This window comes from Peromyscus maniculatus, chromosome 23, assembly GCF_049852395.1.
Source record: "Peromyscus maniculatus bairdii isolate BWxNUB_F1_BW_parent chromosome 23, HU_Pman_BW_mat_3.1, whole genome shotgun sequence".
Classification (NCBI taxonomy): domain Eukaryota; kingdom Metazoa; phylum Chordata; class Mammalia; order Rodentia; family Cricetidae; genus Peromyscus; species Peromyscus maniculatus.
Window position 1 is genome coordinate 19,000,857 of NC_134874.1, and position 16,456 is coordinate 19,017,312.

At 48.2% G+C, this 16,456-nt stretch overlaps 1 protein-coding gene across 1 annotated transcript in view; it reads left to right on the forward strand.

Moving 5' to 3' along the window:
* Nucleotides 1-16,456, forward strand: part of Tmem132c (transmembrane protein 132C) — a 323,353-nt gene that overhangs the window by 201,999 nt on the left and 104,898 nt on the right. Inside the window, exon 3 of the mRNA XM_006970660.4 lies at nt 11,969-12,115. Coding sequence (XP_006970722.2) covers nt 11,969-12,115 — 147 coding nt within the window. The remainder of the gene's footprint in view (nt 1-11,968; nt 12,116-16,456) is intronic.

Below are 16,456 nucleotides of genomic sequence, written 5' to 3' on the forward strand. Positions count from 1 at the left end.
AATGTCAGGAAGTAGAGAGAGATGGATGCCGGTGCTCAGTGCATTTCCCCCCTTTAGGTTCAGTCTAGCCTAGGGAATGGCACCGCCCACATTCAACATGGGGCTTCCTCTCCGATGGAACCTCTCTGTAAATGCCATCACAGGCACACCTGAAGGTGCATGTCACAGGCCATTCTAGAGCCTGCCAAGATGATGGTCAGTGTCAACCATCACACATCCTTGTTAACGAGCAGAGGATGAACTTGTTTATCGTGGGCAGGAGGCTGAGCCCTCCGTGGCTTCTGTGATTGTGTGGTTTGACCAAGTTTATTGGCCTTTTTTCTTTTTAAACCAATATTTCCAAGAGGAGCCAGCTTAGTCATGGGTCTGTTTGGTGGAGTCATTAAAAGATACAGACGCATACAACACATGGCAAACATGTACCTGAAAATGGGCCGACTCTGGAAACACTCCAGAGTGGTCCTCCTTACTCTGGCTACCATTGGGCATATTCATAGTCATAGACAGAGAGCCTGGACTCAGCCATTTTTTTCCTGCCTCATGACCATTAACAATCAGGGCAATAGGAACCAGGCATGGGGGTGCACACCTTTAATCCCAGCACTCAGGAGGCAAAGGCAGACAGCTGTCTATGGTTTCGGGATGAACCTGTTCTACCTATCACCGTGAGACCCTGTCTCAAAAACAGAACAGCAGCAGCAAAGTCAAGGCAGCAGAAGAGAGGTGGATTTGCTTTCAGCCAGCCAGCATCAAGAGATAAACAGCCATGGGTGCGCCACCTTTAGAGTTCTGTGTCCTCACTCACCCTGTCTGCCTCGGAATACTCCCAGAACGTGAAGCACCTTGCTGGAGGCTTATATTTCTATTGCTACATTAGCATTGTGCTGGGATGTGCTGTACAACGGATGTGGTCAGGTCTTCAGAACTCTAAGCTGTCTGCATATGTATGTGTACAATGTGGCAAGCTCAGAGCCACTGGTGCATGGGAGGTGGTGAAGTCCATGAAAAGCATTTTTTGCCGGGCAGTGGTGGCACACGCCTTTAATCCCAGCACTCGGGAGGCAGAGGCAGGCGGATCTCTGTGAGTTCGAGGCCAGCCTTGGCTACAGAGTGAGATCCAGGAAAGGCTCCAAAGCTACACAGAGAAACCCTGTCTCGAAAAAAAAACAAAAAGAAAGGAAGGGAGGGAGGGAGGGAGGGAGGGAGGGAGGGAGGAAGGAAGGAAGGAAGGAAGGAAGGAAGGAAGGAAGGAAGGAAGGAAGGAAGGAAAGGGAAGGAAAGGAAGGAAGAAAGGGAGAGAGGGAGAGAGGGAGCGAGGAAGGAAGGAAAGGGAAGGAAAGGAAGGAAAGGAAGGAAGGAAGGAAGGAAGGAAGGAAGGAAGGAAGGAAGGAAGGAAGGAAGGAAGGAAGGAAGGAAGAAAACCCATTCTTGGGGTTATACAATGCAATGGTTTCTCTCGCTTGCTCACTCACTGGGCCAGGCTCTATCTATTCTGCCTCATAACCATGTTTCTTGGCCTCAAGACTGCGGGCACTGGGGCCAAGTGAATACTTGTGTCTGGAGACAGAGATGTCCTAGGGATGGTGGACATTTAGCTGCTTCCCAGCTACACGCTGCTAAGTGTACATCCACGGACACCCCACCAGATGTCCTAAAGGGCAGTCACCCCATGGGGACCTGCCACCTTGGAGCTCAGCCCTGAGCAGTGCCTAGCCGGTCCTTTGGAGCAGAGTGGGATGGGGACCCGTCTGTGACAGATACCAGGAAGAGCTCTTGTGGCTGCAGCTGAGACATTTCCTGCTTGGGGAATTTGGTGCTAAACAGGTAGAATGCTGAGGGGGCTGGATGCCTTTTCTTCTTCTCACCTTCGCAACTGAGCGTCTTCTCCCAGTCATTCCAGAAGGGGACTGAGACAGCATCTCTCAGAGAAGCGTGCAGTGTGCACTGTCTCCGTTTACCTACACAGCCTCCAGACCAGCACTCATCCTCCAGGCCACATTCGAGTGCAGGCTGATCTAGTCTATCCTTGGCGTACACACCCAACACTCAAGTTGGTCAACCCGGTCTAACCAGCAAGGTGTCATCTAATCATGTTACTTTAATACAACCCCAGTTGAAAGGAGACACTGGGGACTCCAAATGCTCAGGGAATGTCTTGGGAGAAGAAACAGAGTGTGAAAGCTGGAGGGTAGAGAGGAGTGAAGCGAGGAGATGCAGCTGGCTGGCTTGGGTGGTACACTAATGAACTCACAGCAGCTGTGGTCACCTACGCGCAAGCTCAGTCCAGTCAACATTCCAGCGGAAATTAGAGGTGCCCTCCAGGCCCCGCCCCTTCCTGAGGAGCAACTGTCCCATGGCGATGCTGGAGGAGGGAGGATCCATCTTTGAGAGTGGGTGTGGATGGCATATGAGCAGATTAAATGCATATGAGCATATGCACCCCAGTGCATATGAGCAGGATTAAATGGACTTAGCGGGTCATTAAAAAGAAAAAAGAGGGGGCGTGAAGTAGGGAAGAGGACTTGTAGAATAGGAGGAGAGTTGGAGGGGGAAACGGGGATGGATATGATCATGTATGAAATTCTTAAGAATAAAGAAAAATTACTGTTCCTTTAAAAAAAAGTTTATATTAAAAATTAAAAGGAAGATCGGGCGATGGTGATGCATGCCTTTAATCCCAGCACTCAGGAGGCAGAGCCAGGCAGATCTCTGTGAGTTAGAGGCCAGCCTGGGCTACAGAGTGAGTTCCAGGAAAGGTACAAAGCAACAGAGAAACCCTGTCTTGAAAAAAAACCAAAAAAAAAAAAAAAAAAGAAGAAGAAAAGAAAAGAAAGAAGGAATTAAGAGGAAGAAGTGAGGAATGATTTGGGAACATAAGCAGACAGAACCATGGACTCATAGTCTATAAGATACATTAATGGACGGTTGAAAACAGATCAGTCTCTGGAGAAATGGAAGAGATGCCGTTCATAGAGAGATAAGATGTAAGTGTGTAACCGCCGTGGCTCTGTGGGAACCTCGTTGGGATTTTTGAGGCGTTTAAGCCAATTGTGTGAACGTTCTCTTTGAAATAATTAGGAGTGTTGCGATTCTACGCAGGATGATTTAATTCTGAAGGAATTATAATGGGAAAATAATTGTGTTGCTAGCAAATCTTCCCAGCGTGCCCTTTTGTCTGTCATTTGGCCACACTCTGCTGGACAGGCGGATGTAGGAGGGATGGGATACAGAGTAACACTCAGAAGTCTGCCTCTGAAATGCAAGACAGAAGTAGGAAGGGCAGCAGCGACAGGTCAGGGGTCAGGGGCTAGGATTCGGGAAATGCAAATGAGAATTTTCAGTACGGGTGGTTAGATGTTGCATCCACTGATGGATAGTGGGTATGAGACGCTGAGAATGCATTACCGTGTAAACTCCATGTTAGGGTTCTGTACATGCGCAGCTTGGGGTCTTGTCTGGTGCCTTACATCATCAGCGTGACTACGTACCGCCTTAAAAGCCGGGCACAGACCCCCACACACTCTCTCTGCGCCTCTCTTCCTGTGTCTCCTCTCCGCCAGGCCTGGCTCTCTCTCTCCCCCTCCCTTTCCCTCCATTAAAGCTCTAAAAACTAATATTGGGTTCTGCCATGGCCGTGACTCTTCCGCCGACCCACCAGCACCGTTTCATCCTTTCACTATATCTTCTAATGGAGTCGGCTGGTCCCATGGTGTGTGGGTTAATGCCCATCAAGGGGCACTCTGGAGAAACATCCCCATTTGTCACCTCTGCCAATGGCCGACTGTAAGTTCAGGTACCAGTGTGATCGATGCCACTGAATACAGACCTTGGAAGAGATGCTATATATATAATTTGTTACTGTGTACTGTTGCCTCTATAGGGATACATTGACAAAAATGACCTCAGAAATGACAGATGATAGGCAGTTGAAAACAAATAGTGAGTGGTTGAGTTTTGAGTGTCTCCTACCTTTTCTGTGTGTGGTTTTGAAGACAGAACCCAGTGTCTGTCACATGTGAGGCAAAGTCCAAGTCCTTTTGTATTTTTTAAGATTGATTTTTATTCTTTTTAATTAGGTGTTTGTGGGGAGAGAGGGAATGTGCACATGAGTGTAATGCCCTTGGAGGCCAGAAGAGGGCGAAAGGTCCCTTGGATCTGGAATTTACAGTTAGTTGTGAGCTGCCTGCTGTGAATACTGCACATTAAACTTGGGTCCTTTGCAAGATTAATACATGCTCTTAACTGCTGAGCCATTCCCTCACCTCTTTGTGTTATTTTAGTGTAAAACAGGATCTCATCAAGTTGTCCAGGCTGGCCTTGAAATCATCCTGTGGCCCAGGCAGCTTATGATCCTCCTGCCTCAGCTGCCCAGCTACCTGAGATTACATGCTGTGCCCCCAGGCCCAGCTCCTTTTTCCAAATTATACAATCCTAAGTATATTAGGTTGACAGCAGACTAAAGGATTGATCGAACAGCTAGTTTTGCAAAATCCTAAAACTCGAACATCCAGCAGGTACCCATTACATGCTGTTTAGCTTGCGGTGTGGGGAGGCGGCGTGCAAGTCTGAGAAGTAAGCCTGTTGAAGCCGTGCAATGGTGCGTGTGTTGTTAATGAACGTCTTAGAGCAGGTTCTGAAATGGAGATGGGGAACCCACTGCTGAGGACCAGAAGCAATGGAGCGCGACAGCATCGGGAGCCCCGCTGCCCTCCAGCTCCAGCTTTGCCTCGGAGATACAAAGACCTGCTGATAAAGAAGTCACTGTTAACTCAAGATAGAAGCAAATACAGGGAAGCCACAGGCAACGGCCCAAAGGGACCAACATCTGATAAGCTTATCAGGACACAGAAAAATGCCTCATAAAAAACACCTTTGGCTGCGCCTGTTACCACCAGAGACGGGAAAAGCATGTGTTCAGACAGGCTGGCTGTGGTCACTGAGGTCAGTGAGTCAGAGACTGAGTCATTCCATGGTAAGGTAAAAGAGCTGAGGTTCAGTGGCTTTGACATGTGCACACCTGTGTACACACAGGCGCATGTATGATACATATAACTCCTGCACACATGTACATGCATATGACACACAATTCATGTTTATGCACACGCTTGTGTATGCACATATGCACATCTGTGCACACCATACATGCACTGGCTTCTTTTAGGAGATACCATACATGCACTGGCTTCTTTTAGGAGATGCAGGCATGACCAGGGGACATTTCATGCTCAGACTCATTTTCTTCTTCTTGGTTCCTAACAGAAGTGGACAGTCCACCCTGTCAGGTAATTTAAGGAAGGTCAAAGGGGCCAGCAGAATAAGTGAGGGACTAGGTCCTGGCCTGAGAAAGGATCCTGTCCCCACCCAGAACACTCAGTACCAGATCATCACATGACAGGTTGTGTAGGATGACTGCGTTCATGGGGTTCCCGGTGGGAGAAGGGAAATGGGAAAACAGCCCCGACTGCTGAGAGCCAACCGCGTCCATGTACAAGATCAGTGAGTTCACATCCCGCAAAGCTGTGGTGAAGGTGGGTGGCACGTGTCTGTAATCCCAGCACGCGAGAAGCTGAGGCAGGAGGATTGCTGAAAGTTCCAGGCTAGTTTGGATCACAGGCTTGAAAAGAAGGGAGGGAGGGAGGGGAAGAGGGGAAGGAGAGGGAAAAAATGGGAAGAAAAGAATTGTCTGTGCCAAGCTGTATTCACAAGAGTCTGCATTTGTAAATCTTACATATTGCTGCTTGCCAGAGAGTGTGAGCATGCTAGTAGCCAGACATGTTAACTTATGAGGTCTACGAATAAGTTTTTCTTATTGCTACTGTCACATATTCATTTCAGTGTGCATTCACATAAACACATTTTTCATTACCGCGTATGTGACCACCCGGGGTTCCTTTGTGAAATGACTTTTCCATAGCAGAGAGATGGCTGACTTGAAGAAAAGTGTCAAGTCAATGCAATCTCAGAGGGTATGTGACTCGCCAGCAACTTGGGACTGGAACCTGAGTGGTTTTGCTTTCAGAGAGCCAGGAGGAGGCTGGATACATGTGACCTTCCCTGAGCATTGGCCCCCCGACACCCGGCTTGACCAGCATGACTTTACAGGGCTCAGAAGAACTACAGGAGCACCAGCACTGCTTCATTCACACATTCACCTGGCCCTTCTTAGTGTTCTGAACTATTGAAATCCTCAGCCAGCGTCCGCACCCCAGCCTGCAGTTTCCCAGGAACTCTGCTAGGTTAGTGGCTGGTTGTGGGTATGAACTTGGGTGTCTTCCTGCAGTGGGAAGGCGTTGACCTTCTGCTCTGTGCCCTCACATGTAATGGATGCCCACTCCAAGGGCCCCTCCTTCCCTCCCTCCCCCCTCCCTCCCTCCCTCGCTCCTTGGCTGCAGCTGTCTCCAGATACAAGAACCAAGAGGTTTTCCTGTGACAGCACCTGGAGCCAGGCTGGTGGAGCGCCCTGACTGACACACTGAGCACCCTCAGACTCTATGCCTGCTGCTTCTGCCTTGTAGTGATGGTTGCCTTACATCTCCTAGGAGCCAGACCGGGTGGGCAGCTGCGGGGGGGGGGGGGGGGGAGGATGGAGGGAGGCGGGGGAGGGGGGGAGGCTTGCTCCTTTTCTCACATACTGGCCACTGTGCAGGTTCTCTGGGACAGCTATAACATAGAGCCACACGTGAGTGGCTGACGTCTCGGCATGTCTTCTCTTCTGGTACAGAGGGAAGTGCAACAAAGTATCAGCAGATTTTTCCCATGGGGGTGTGTAGCCAAAGCTGTGATGGTTATTGTTGTGTGTTCTGACAAATAAAGCTTGCTTGAAGTCAAGAGGGTGGAGCTAGCCACTAGTGAACCATAGATGTCTGGAGGTCTGTCTAGAGAAGAACAGGAAGTGATAAGGCAGGGCGGAGACAGGATCTGGGTCCTTTTGGACTGGAGGAATGGGAGAGGAAGGAAGCGACTGTGGATGCTCTTCTGCTTCTCTGATCTTTCAGGTTTTACCCCATATCCGACTCCTGGTTTTTAGTGATAAGGTTAATTAGATTTATGCTTCAGTTAATACTGTCAACTTGACAGGATCTAGACTCACCTAAGAGGCAGACCTCTGGGCATGCCTGTAAGGTTACTTCTAGACTAGGTTAACTGATAGACTCACTCTGAATGTGGGTGGTACCATCCCATGTTCTGCATCAAAAGGAGAAAGCAAGCTGAGCATCAACATTCATCTCTCACTGCTTCCTGACTGTGGATGCCATGGGACCAGCCGCCTCACCTTCCTGCCATGATGGAATGTACCCTCAAACTGTGAGCCAACGCTCCTTTCCCTTAAGTAGCTTTGGTTTCCTATTTAGTCCCAGCAAAGAGAAAAATAACTAATGTAGAAGTTGCCCAGGTATTTCTTCTTGGTGAGTGGCAGCCATGTTTACCTGCACACACATACACGTGGATTCTCCTGCAGTGGCCAATTGTTTGGATCGGACCCACCTTTATGACCTCATTTTAACTTGGTTATGTCCACAAAGACCTCTTCTTCCTTTGCATGTGTGTATAGTGAGCTGTAGATGTAACCAGCCGTCTTATTAAATAAGAAACACAGAACCAATGTAAAAGAGAAAGCCAAGAGGTCAGAGCTCAGAGCTAAAACCTTACCCTTTCTCCTGTGGTGGTCCTACCTCTCTGAAAGAGACCTACTTCCTATGTGTTTGTCTTGATAAAGTCTTACTGTTCTGCCTTCTCATTGGTTGTAAACCCAAACACATGACTGCCTCATCGCTGCCTGTAAGTACAGCCCTCTAGGTATTAAAGGTGTATGTCTCCAATGCTGGCTGTATCCTTGAACACACAGAGATCTACCTAGCTCTGTCTACCAAGTGCTGGGATTAAAGGCGTGCGCCACCACCGCCACGCTCTTGCTATGGCTCTAATAGCTCTGACCCCCGGGCAACTTTATTTATTAATATACAATTAAAATCACATTTCAGTACAAATAAAATACCACCATAGTGAGCATGTGTTTAGGCATGTTTTTTTTTTATGTGTATGGACATGTGTATGTGGGTATCTGTGCATGTGTGTGCACACGCATGTGAAAGCGGGAGGCTGATCTCAGCTTGATCCATTTCCCATCTTACTCATTGAAGCAAGGTCTGGCAATCAAACCCAGAGCTCATCGATAATGGCTAGTCTTGCTAGCCATCTTGCTCCGGGCATCCCGTCTCAGCCTTCCCAGGCTGGAATTATGAGAGAATTCCCATACCCACCCAGCATGTATGTGGGTTTCTGTGGACCCAAACCCCAGTCTTCATGCTTATGTGACAAGAGCTTTAATGGCTGAACAATCACTGAAGTCTACCCCACCCCCCAAAAAAAGGACCCTTTATGAATGGGACCACACTCTGAGGATCCAGGGCTAGGACTCCAAGATGTGCTAATGGGATGGACAGTGCACTCTAAATGGCACCTAATTATGTGGTTTTACTTTCTGACATACACCGTCTGAGGTTTAGATCTAGGTCCCCAGGGCCCAAGACTGATTGATACTCAAAAATACCGTCCTGCCTCGCAGAGGCTCATGCATCCCAGCAGAACTCAGCAGTTTCTGGAGGAAGCGTTATACAGGGAGGTTACAAATGACCAGAGGGAGAAAACTCGGGGGTGGAAATTAGCCGTTCGATGTTCAAAATGTGTAGTGAGCATCGATTTTCCCTAAGAACACTTAATCACCCCTTATTACATATTGGAAAAAGACGGGTAAAGCTATTGTTTCTAACCAGCAAGGACTGGGCAAGATCGCCGGCTGGGAATAGGCAGAATGGATGCGTGAGCCCTGCACAGGTACTTACAGTGAGGCTGGGTGTGCCACCAAGGTGAGGCCCACATCGGGAGGGTGTCCTGAGGCATCCCAGCACCCTGCCTGAGTATGCTGAGAAACACTGAGCCCAGCCCAGGCATCATAAATAACAAATGATACCCCTGAACCCTGGTGGCCAGCAACAGCAGACCCACAAATCAGGGCACATGGGACCAGGACATAGTGTACGCTGGAGGCAGATGACATAAGAGAAACACATGCAGGTGATTGGAGCCGAGTTCCTTATCCCAGTCTGTGTGGTTCCAGTCCATACACCCATGCTGGGAAAGCCGGCCTCTGGCTGGCCAAGTCACCTCCACTCCTTACCTCGAAGCCAGGCATCTCCAAGGATGAGTGTCTGTCTCACATCACCCACCATCTTCAGTGCTGTCTCCACTTGCAAAACATCCAGTCCTTGGATTCGAACTGCTGCCTCCCCCCGCTAGTCCATGGAATAGATTTAAACACCCATTGTTCTCACCCAAGAAAGCGATCGGTGTTCACTAGAAGCCCTTCTAAGCTCCTTGGCCTGGCCTCCCTCAGTGCCTAGCTCTCCAGCTCTCTCAGACACGAAACCACTCACCAGCCAGACCACCAGGGTTCTCCAGTTTGTGTGAACTCCAGTAGTGGGGGGAAAGCACATGGCTCTGCTGAAGTCTAGAATCTCAGGCAAGGTCCAGATGCACCCATAGCCCGTTTCCAGCCGGCTCACACAGCAGGAAGCCTTACTTCCCAGCAGCAGAGAGAGGTGCAGGAACACCCAAGACTATCAGTTTCTCTGCTAGGAAGGATGGGGCTGCCCTGTGATAGCGTACCTTTAAATATTGCCTGTCAAATGCTTCCTCATCTCACTGTACTAAGTATGCTTAACACATTGATTTTACATAGAACTTAAAATGTGTGTGTGTGTGTGTGTGTGTGTGTGTGTGTGTGTGTGTGTGTGTGTGTGTGTGAGTGTACAGGTACCTGTCGAATCTGGAACTAGAGTTACAAGCAGTTATGAGCAACCCCATGAGTGCTGGGAAATGAACTTGGGTCCTCTACAAGAGCAGTCGGTGCTCTGAACCACCTCGCCATCTCTCCGGCCCCTGAGTTGGACTGTTCTTCTTGATTCTCTGCATGTTTGGCTCTGACTCATTCCTGAACTCCTCTCTAGCCGATCGAATCTCATGACATATTGATTTAGATCACAGATGTTAGGAATCTCATTTTCTTTCTGTCATTAGTTACTTCCTCTGTGCTGAAATTTTGCCTCCCAAGCTGAGAAACTTACCTGGCTCGGGAAGCCGGAAAGTGAGAAGATTCACAAAGCTGGTCCCCCAAGTTTACGAAGCAATAGCAATATCTGGGGAAAGAGGAGACTCTTGGGTGGAACTGCCTGCAAGGTGTGCTGAGATCCCCACAGGGTGCAACTTTATGCTTCGTCACCCATTCTGGGGCGAGGTTGGGGGTGATGATTGCAGCTGCCTTTGAGTCATCCATGTTCCCCTCACTCACCCCAATAAACTCACTGGTTCATGGATCTTTTCTTTGTCTGTCATGGATACCCTACCTGGAGTGAATAGATATCTGTTCGCATTTCTACCAGAAGTCACACAGCATCGGCATCATTGCTAGGCATCTCCTACACTCTCCCTGGACTGTGTCCCGGGTGCCTGTCTCTCTGTTGAAGTCTGGACCTTCTTCCCTGTATCCCACCACATCCTCCCTGGCTGGCTGGAGCACCTCCTGTGTGGTTTCCCAAGCAGGGACATAGAGAATAAAGGCTTTTCGAGGCTCTAATGCATAGAGACCACTGAATCTGTAATTAGGCCGGGCACAGGGCTCCGGTCGGAAGTCACTTCTGCCTCGATTGTTCCTGCCACTTCCATGAGGCTGCCGTGGACTCCAACTCCATGCTGCTTCTTGACTGTTGTCCTTAGCCTCCCTTCTGTATCTGTGGCCAAAATGCTCTGATTTAAAGCAAGCTGTGGGGGTGGAGGTTATGTGACTTACAATCCCAAGTCACAGCCCATCATTGAAAAAAACTCAAGGCAGCCTACTTGCCATTCCACACAGCATTACCCCCGACCAAGGTACTCACTTCATGGACAGAGAAGCATGGTAGGGACCATGGGGGATGCTGGCTGTGGGCTGGCAGCCTCATGCACAGCTGGCTGTCTTCTATAACTCAGGAATACCTTTTCAGTGCCGCCCACAGTGGGCTGGGCTGTCCTACACCAACAACTAAGTACGGTTTCCCCAGATAGGCCCACAGGTCAATGTGCTCCTTCAAGCTTCTCCACTGAGGCCCCATATGACTCCGAGCTGTTTCCGGTTGACAGATAAAGCTACCCGGGACAACCTTTTCCTCTATAGCTCCTCTCAGCATACCTTGTGTTCAAATATGCACTGATCATGTGGCTTGTTATTGTCCATTGTACATATAGTCTACTAGTCTCTTGTAGTTGGTAAATGCATGCTCTTTTAGAAGTTTTGTGAACTAATTCATAAGCAGTCCTCCTGAGTCCCCCACCCCCACCCCTCAACTCCCTCACCCTGTTATTCACATGTTCAATTCCCATTGTCACTTTCTGAGTTATGCCCTCCTACGTTTTCATTCACTTTGTTTTTACTTCTTACCCAAGTCTTTAGACTCCATGCTTTGGGTTTGGGGGAAGGGCATGGTGCTGAAGAGATGACTCAGTGATTAAGAGCACTGGCTGCTCTTGCAGAGGACCTGGGTTCAGTTTCCAGCACCCACGTGGTGGCTCACAAGCACCTATAACTCCAGCTCCAGGGGATCTGATGCTTTCTTCTGACCTCCTTGGACACTGCACTCATGTGTACTTACCCACACATAAACTTATTACCAGTAAATGATTTCGTTACCTTCTTGGTAGATCTACAAGCTGGGATCATGTAAAACTTTCTTGTGTGACTGAGGCAATGTCCTAGTATGTTCCAATAGGTTCCATGATTTCTTGGCCTTGGGAGAAGACTTCCCTTCCACCTCTGTGTGTGGTCTCAGCAGGGCCACCACCCCAAGCACTTTGGTAGCAGCAGCTGAGTGGGGCCCAACACTTCTAAAAGCTCAAGCCTGACATGGTGACCCTTTCTTGTGTCCTCCATCCACAGAGCCAAGGTGAAGAAGGGGGTGAACATTCTGACCGTGCAGACCAGCGAGCCTCGGCAGTGGGATGTGAGGCAGGAGGTTGGCAATGGAGGGAAGCACACCACCACCTCTGTGGCCTGCCAGCGCCTGGGCCCCGGGGCACGCAATAGGTAAGTAGCCCCTCCAGGGCACTCTGATTTTGCATTCAGCTTTGTCTGCCTTCTTCTTGACCACTGCTGGCCGAGATGTTAAACCCAGGACTTAATGCCCACTGGATTACCAAATGGTCAATGATGCATGTATAGGTGCCAGCCTTGTGCTCTTTGAACATTGGGACAGAAATGACATCACCCCCACTTTGTCACCTGAACTCATTTCTGCGAGTTATCAGAGGATGCTGTGATGAAATGCTCAGTCCTGCACACAGATTAGATGTAGTCATTGGTGAGAAGGAACCGAGGGAAGGAGGTAATAAACTGTGATGCTAAGAGTAGGCTGTCATGAGACTCTCCAAAATCTCACTGTGGATTACCCCTAAGGACAGTTGTTTTATGGCTCTGAGAATAGCACATCTGCTGTTTTGAAAAACAAAATTTAGGCACGTGAAGGCATCCTGTTACCTGCTGGCTAAGATGTGGGCCATCTCCTTCCAGGGTCTTGTATATACAATCTCCATACACAGGAAATCCATAGTAAGTTATTTGTCTTAGAAGTTTCAGATATTTTCATAATATCTACTTGGAGTTTTAAAACTTTTTTTTCATTTATATGGGAGATGTTTTATTTTGACTTTAAGTACTTCTTTAAAACAATGCTCCCAGCCAGGCAGTGGTGACACAGGCCTTTAATCTCAGCACTCGGGAGGCAGAGCCAGGCAGATCTTGATGAGTTTGAGACCAGCCTGGTCTACAGAGCAAGATCCAGGACAGGCATCAAAACTACACAGAGAAACCCTGTCTTGAAAATAACAACAACAAAAAAGGCTCCTGGCTACATAATAATACATAATACATAAAGACACAAGTCTTTAACTTAATGCAAGTAAACATGCTGTGTTTTTGATAATCAAGGTTGTTTTCAGGTTTGAGTCACCTAGATCAGTGGTTCTCAACCTGTAGTTCATGCCCCCATTGGAGTATCAAACAACCATTTCACACGGGTCGCCTAAGACTATTGGAAAGCACAGATATTTGCATAATGACACAGAACAGCAGCAAGATTACAGTTATGAAGTAGCAACGAAAATAATTTTGTGGTTGGGGGTCACCACAACATGAGGAACTGTGTTAAAGGGTCACAGTATTAGGAAGGTTGAGAACCACTGTCCCAGATAATGCTGAGCAGTGAGCTTCCTTCCACAAAAATCTCTGTCTGGTACCCATGGAAAATAGAAGCTGAAGTGGCTTTTCTAGCTTGGGTTTCTGTTACTGTGATGAAGACCATGACCAAAATCAACCTGAGGAAGAAGAGCGTTTATTTGGCTTCTTGGTAACGGTCTATCACTGAGGGAAATCATGGCTGGAACTCAAACAGGGCAGGAACCTGGAGGCAGGAGCTGAGCCAGAGACCATGGAGGGGTGCTGCTTACTGACTTGCTCTGCCTGCTTTCTTGTGGCATGCAGAACTACCTTGCCCAGGCATGGCACCACCACCCACAGTCGACTGGGACCTCCCACATCAGCCACCAATCAAGAAAATGCCCCCACAGATAGTCAGTCTAATGTAGGTAACCTCTCAACTAAGGTTCCCTCTCCCCAGGTGACTAGTTTATGTCAAATTGACAAAAACTAGCTGGCACAATGCACCCTCCGCCTCATAATGTATATTAGGTTTGATCCTGTCTTGGTGATGGCTGGTAAAAGAGTTTTTAAGTCATTATGGAAGCTCTATCTAGAAGAATGGCTTCCTGCCAATCTGTAGGGTGAGAAGAAATGGAAGGGACGGAAAGAGGAAGCTATTGGGTGCGGTGAGGTACGCTCAGAGTACATTATATCCTTGATGCAAATGGTTTTGAGTTTGTAAGGCACATGGTTTGCTTGCATTAATAGAGAGGCCAATCGCATTCAGTACGGGCTCCAGTAGCTCTTTAGGAGACATTCAGGCTGACTTGTGTCCTTTCTAGCTGGAATAGAGCTTGGTTTCCCTGTGCTGCCTTGCACGCAGTCGCTTAACAAAAGAATTGCTTTGCCAACCTGAGTGGCATAGGATTCATTTATTAAAAATTGAAAACCCTTCTAAATTTGGCATCCCAGCTGTTTCCCTGACACATGCAGTTTTTGCTGAGGTCAGTAAAACCCAGCTACCAGAGTTGACAGGTTCCAGTGAGCTGTCCACGGGTCGATGGTATCTGACTTCAGCACGGCTGGCATCTCCAATGTCTGCACTTTAATTTTTGAATGGCAAGTGTTAATTGTACATATGAATGGAGTACCACGTGATATTTCCCTGTAGGCACACAGTGTGCCGTCATTTTTTTTTTTTTTCCATCAGACATGTATTCCCTTGCTAGGGCTCTCTACAGCTCTCCTCTCAATGTGCTTTCCTGAAGGAATTTAGATACAGGAAAGAAAGGTTAACTTATGGAACATATCTCAATTAACCCTTAAAATGCTGCCATTAAACAAAACTACTCCACTTCGCTTATGAGCACTTTATTCGTGGGTCCATGGGACCCTCTGCAGACCCCTCCTTTAATGCCCATGAAAGACAGCTTTCATGCTGAATGGCTCCTAGCTTCTGCCCTAGCCATCCTCATGGTGATCCCTGGGAGAACTTTTGAATACATCCCAGTGTCTCAGTCTTTGACCTTGTCAAAAAAAAAAAAAGCCAGAAAGAAAATGTGTGCGTGGACCCTTCGTTATTCAGGAGGCCAGAGGACAAACTAAGCTTTCCCAGTTGGTGTCATGTAAAATCTAATTACCACAGACAATTAAGGAAATGAAAGCAGGCATGTTAATTAACAGACAGTGAACTTACACATGTAAATAGTTCTTTGCATCCGACACAGATGGAGAATCCTTGAAAGGGAGATGAGATATTTGTTGGAAACTCTGAAGAGCCATGTGGTCAGCCCTGTGTGTTCTGGGGCTTCTAAGAACCCGAGTTGAAGGCTGGCATGTCCCTGGGAGGAGAGTGCATGGCTTTCCTGGTTTGGTCCTTGAGGAGGATTTGGTTTTGTTTTAAATGATTTTTTTAAGTTATGCGGGAGCTGGGGAGGTGTGTGTGTACCACATCTCTCTCTCTGGTGCCTACAGAGGCCAGAAAAAGTGTCTCGGATCCCCTGGAGCTGTAGTTACGGGTGGTTGTGACCCATTATGTGTGTGCCAGGTGTGTTAGGTCCTCTGCAAGAGCAGTCAGTGCTTTTAACAACCGATCCATCTCTCCAGCCCCACCTTTGGAAGGCTTTGGCAGAATACTATGCACCATTTTCAAGGTAACTTCACTTTAGACTCTAGACAGGTATACTGCCACCAGCTAGACTCAGGGTGGTCACCAGCAGGTGTATGTGGTGGAGAAAACCTGGCTATGCCTACCTGCTCTCAGTTTCCCTAAATGACGTCTGAGAAAGTGTTTTTCCCCCCTTCAGCACACTTGCTATGGAAGGACCAATATCATCAGTGTGCTCAAACACCCTTTCCAGATTGTGACAGCCCGGACCTCACAATAGCTGCCACTCAGCCACAGGGACAGATTGATTCAGCAAGGGCCTGGCACATGCCAAGAAACAGCCACCTGCTGCTGGAGAGCCTTGTCATCTGTGCAACACTGATATTTAGCCCCCTTCACACCCATCCCTCACGTGGACCCTCAGAAAGCTTTGCATGGTTCTCCACTCCATGCTGGGTGGGAACCACTCAATGAGAGCCACACCTGATCTCAAGTACCCAGAGTGTGTGGAGCTCTGGAGCCAGCTCCCTGTAGCTCACACAGGGCCTTAGACTTGTCTATCACTGTACAACAAATCATCCAAGGACTTGGACCTTAAAATAATATGCCTTTTAAATTATGTGTATAGGTGTGTGTGTGTGTGTGTGTGTGTGTGTGTGTGTGTGTGTGTGTGTGTAGGCCTGAAGATGACCTTGGTTCTTGTTCCTCAGGTAACCATCCACCTTGTTTAAGACAGGGTTTCTCACTGGCCAAGCAGCTGACTAGAGTGAGCTCCAGGGATCATCCCGTCTCCTTATCCCCAGTGCTGAGATTATAAGCACATGCCACCATACCCATCCCTTTTCATGATTCCTAGGCATCAAACTTAGACTCTTGTGCCGAGCTACCCACCCCACCAACCCCAGCAGCATACCCTTATAACCTCTATATATCTGCATACCTTATCAGAATCTTCTGCTCCAGGTCTCAAGGTGAGTACCTATCCAAGTGTCATCCAGGGTCTAAAGCATCTTGTTGAAGAAGGATCATGCAGGGAAGGGTCCTTGTCTCTACACGTAGATGCTTGTCCTAGTTAGACTTCTTGCCAACTTGACACAGGCCAGGGTCAGGGTCATCTGAGAAGA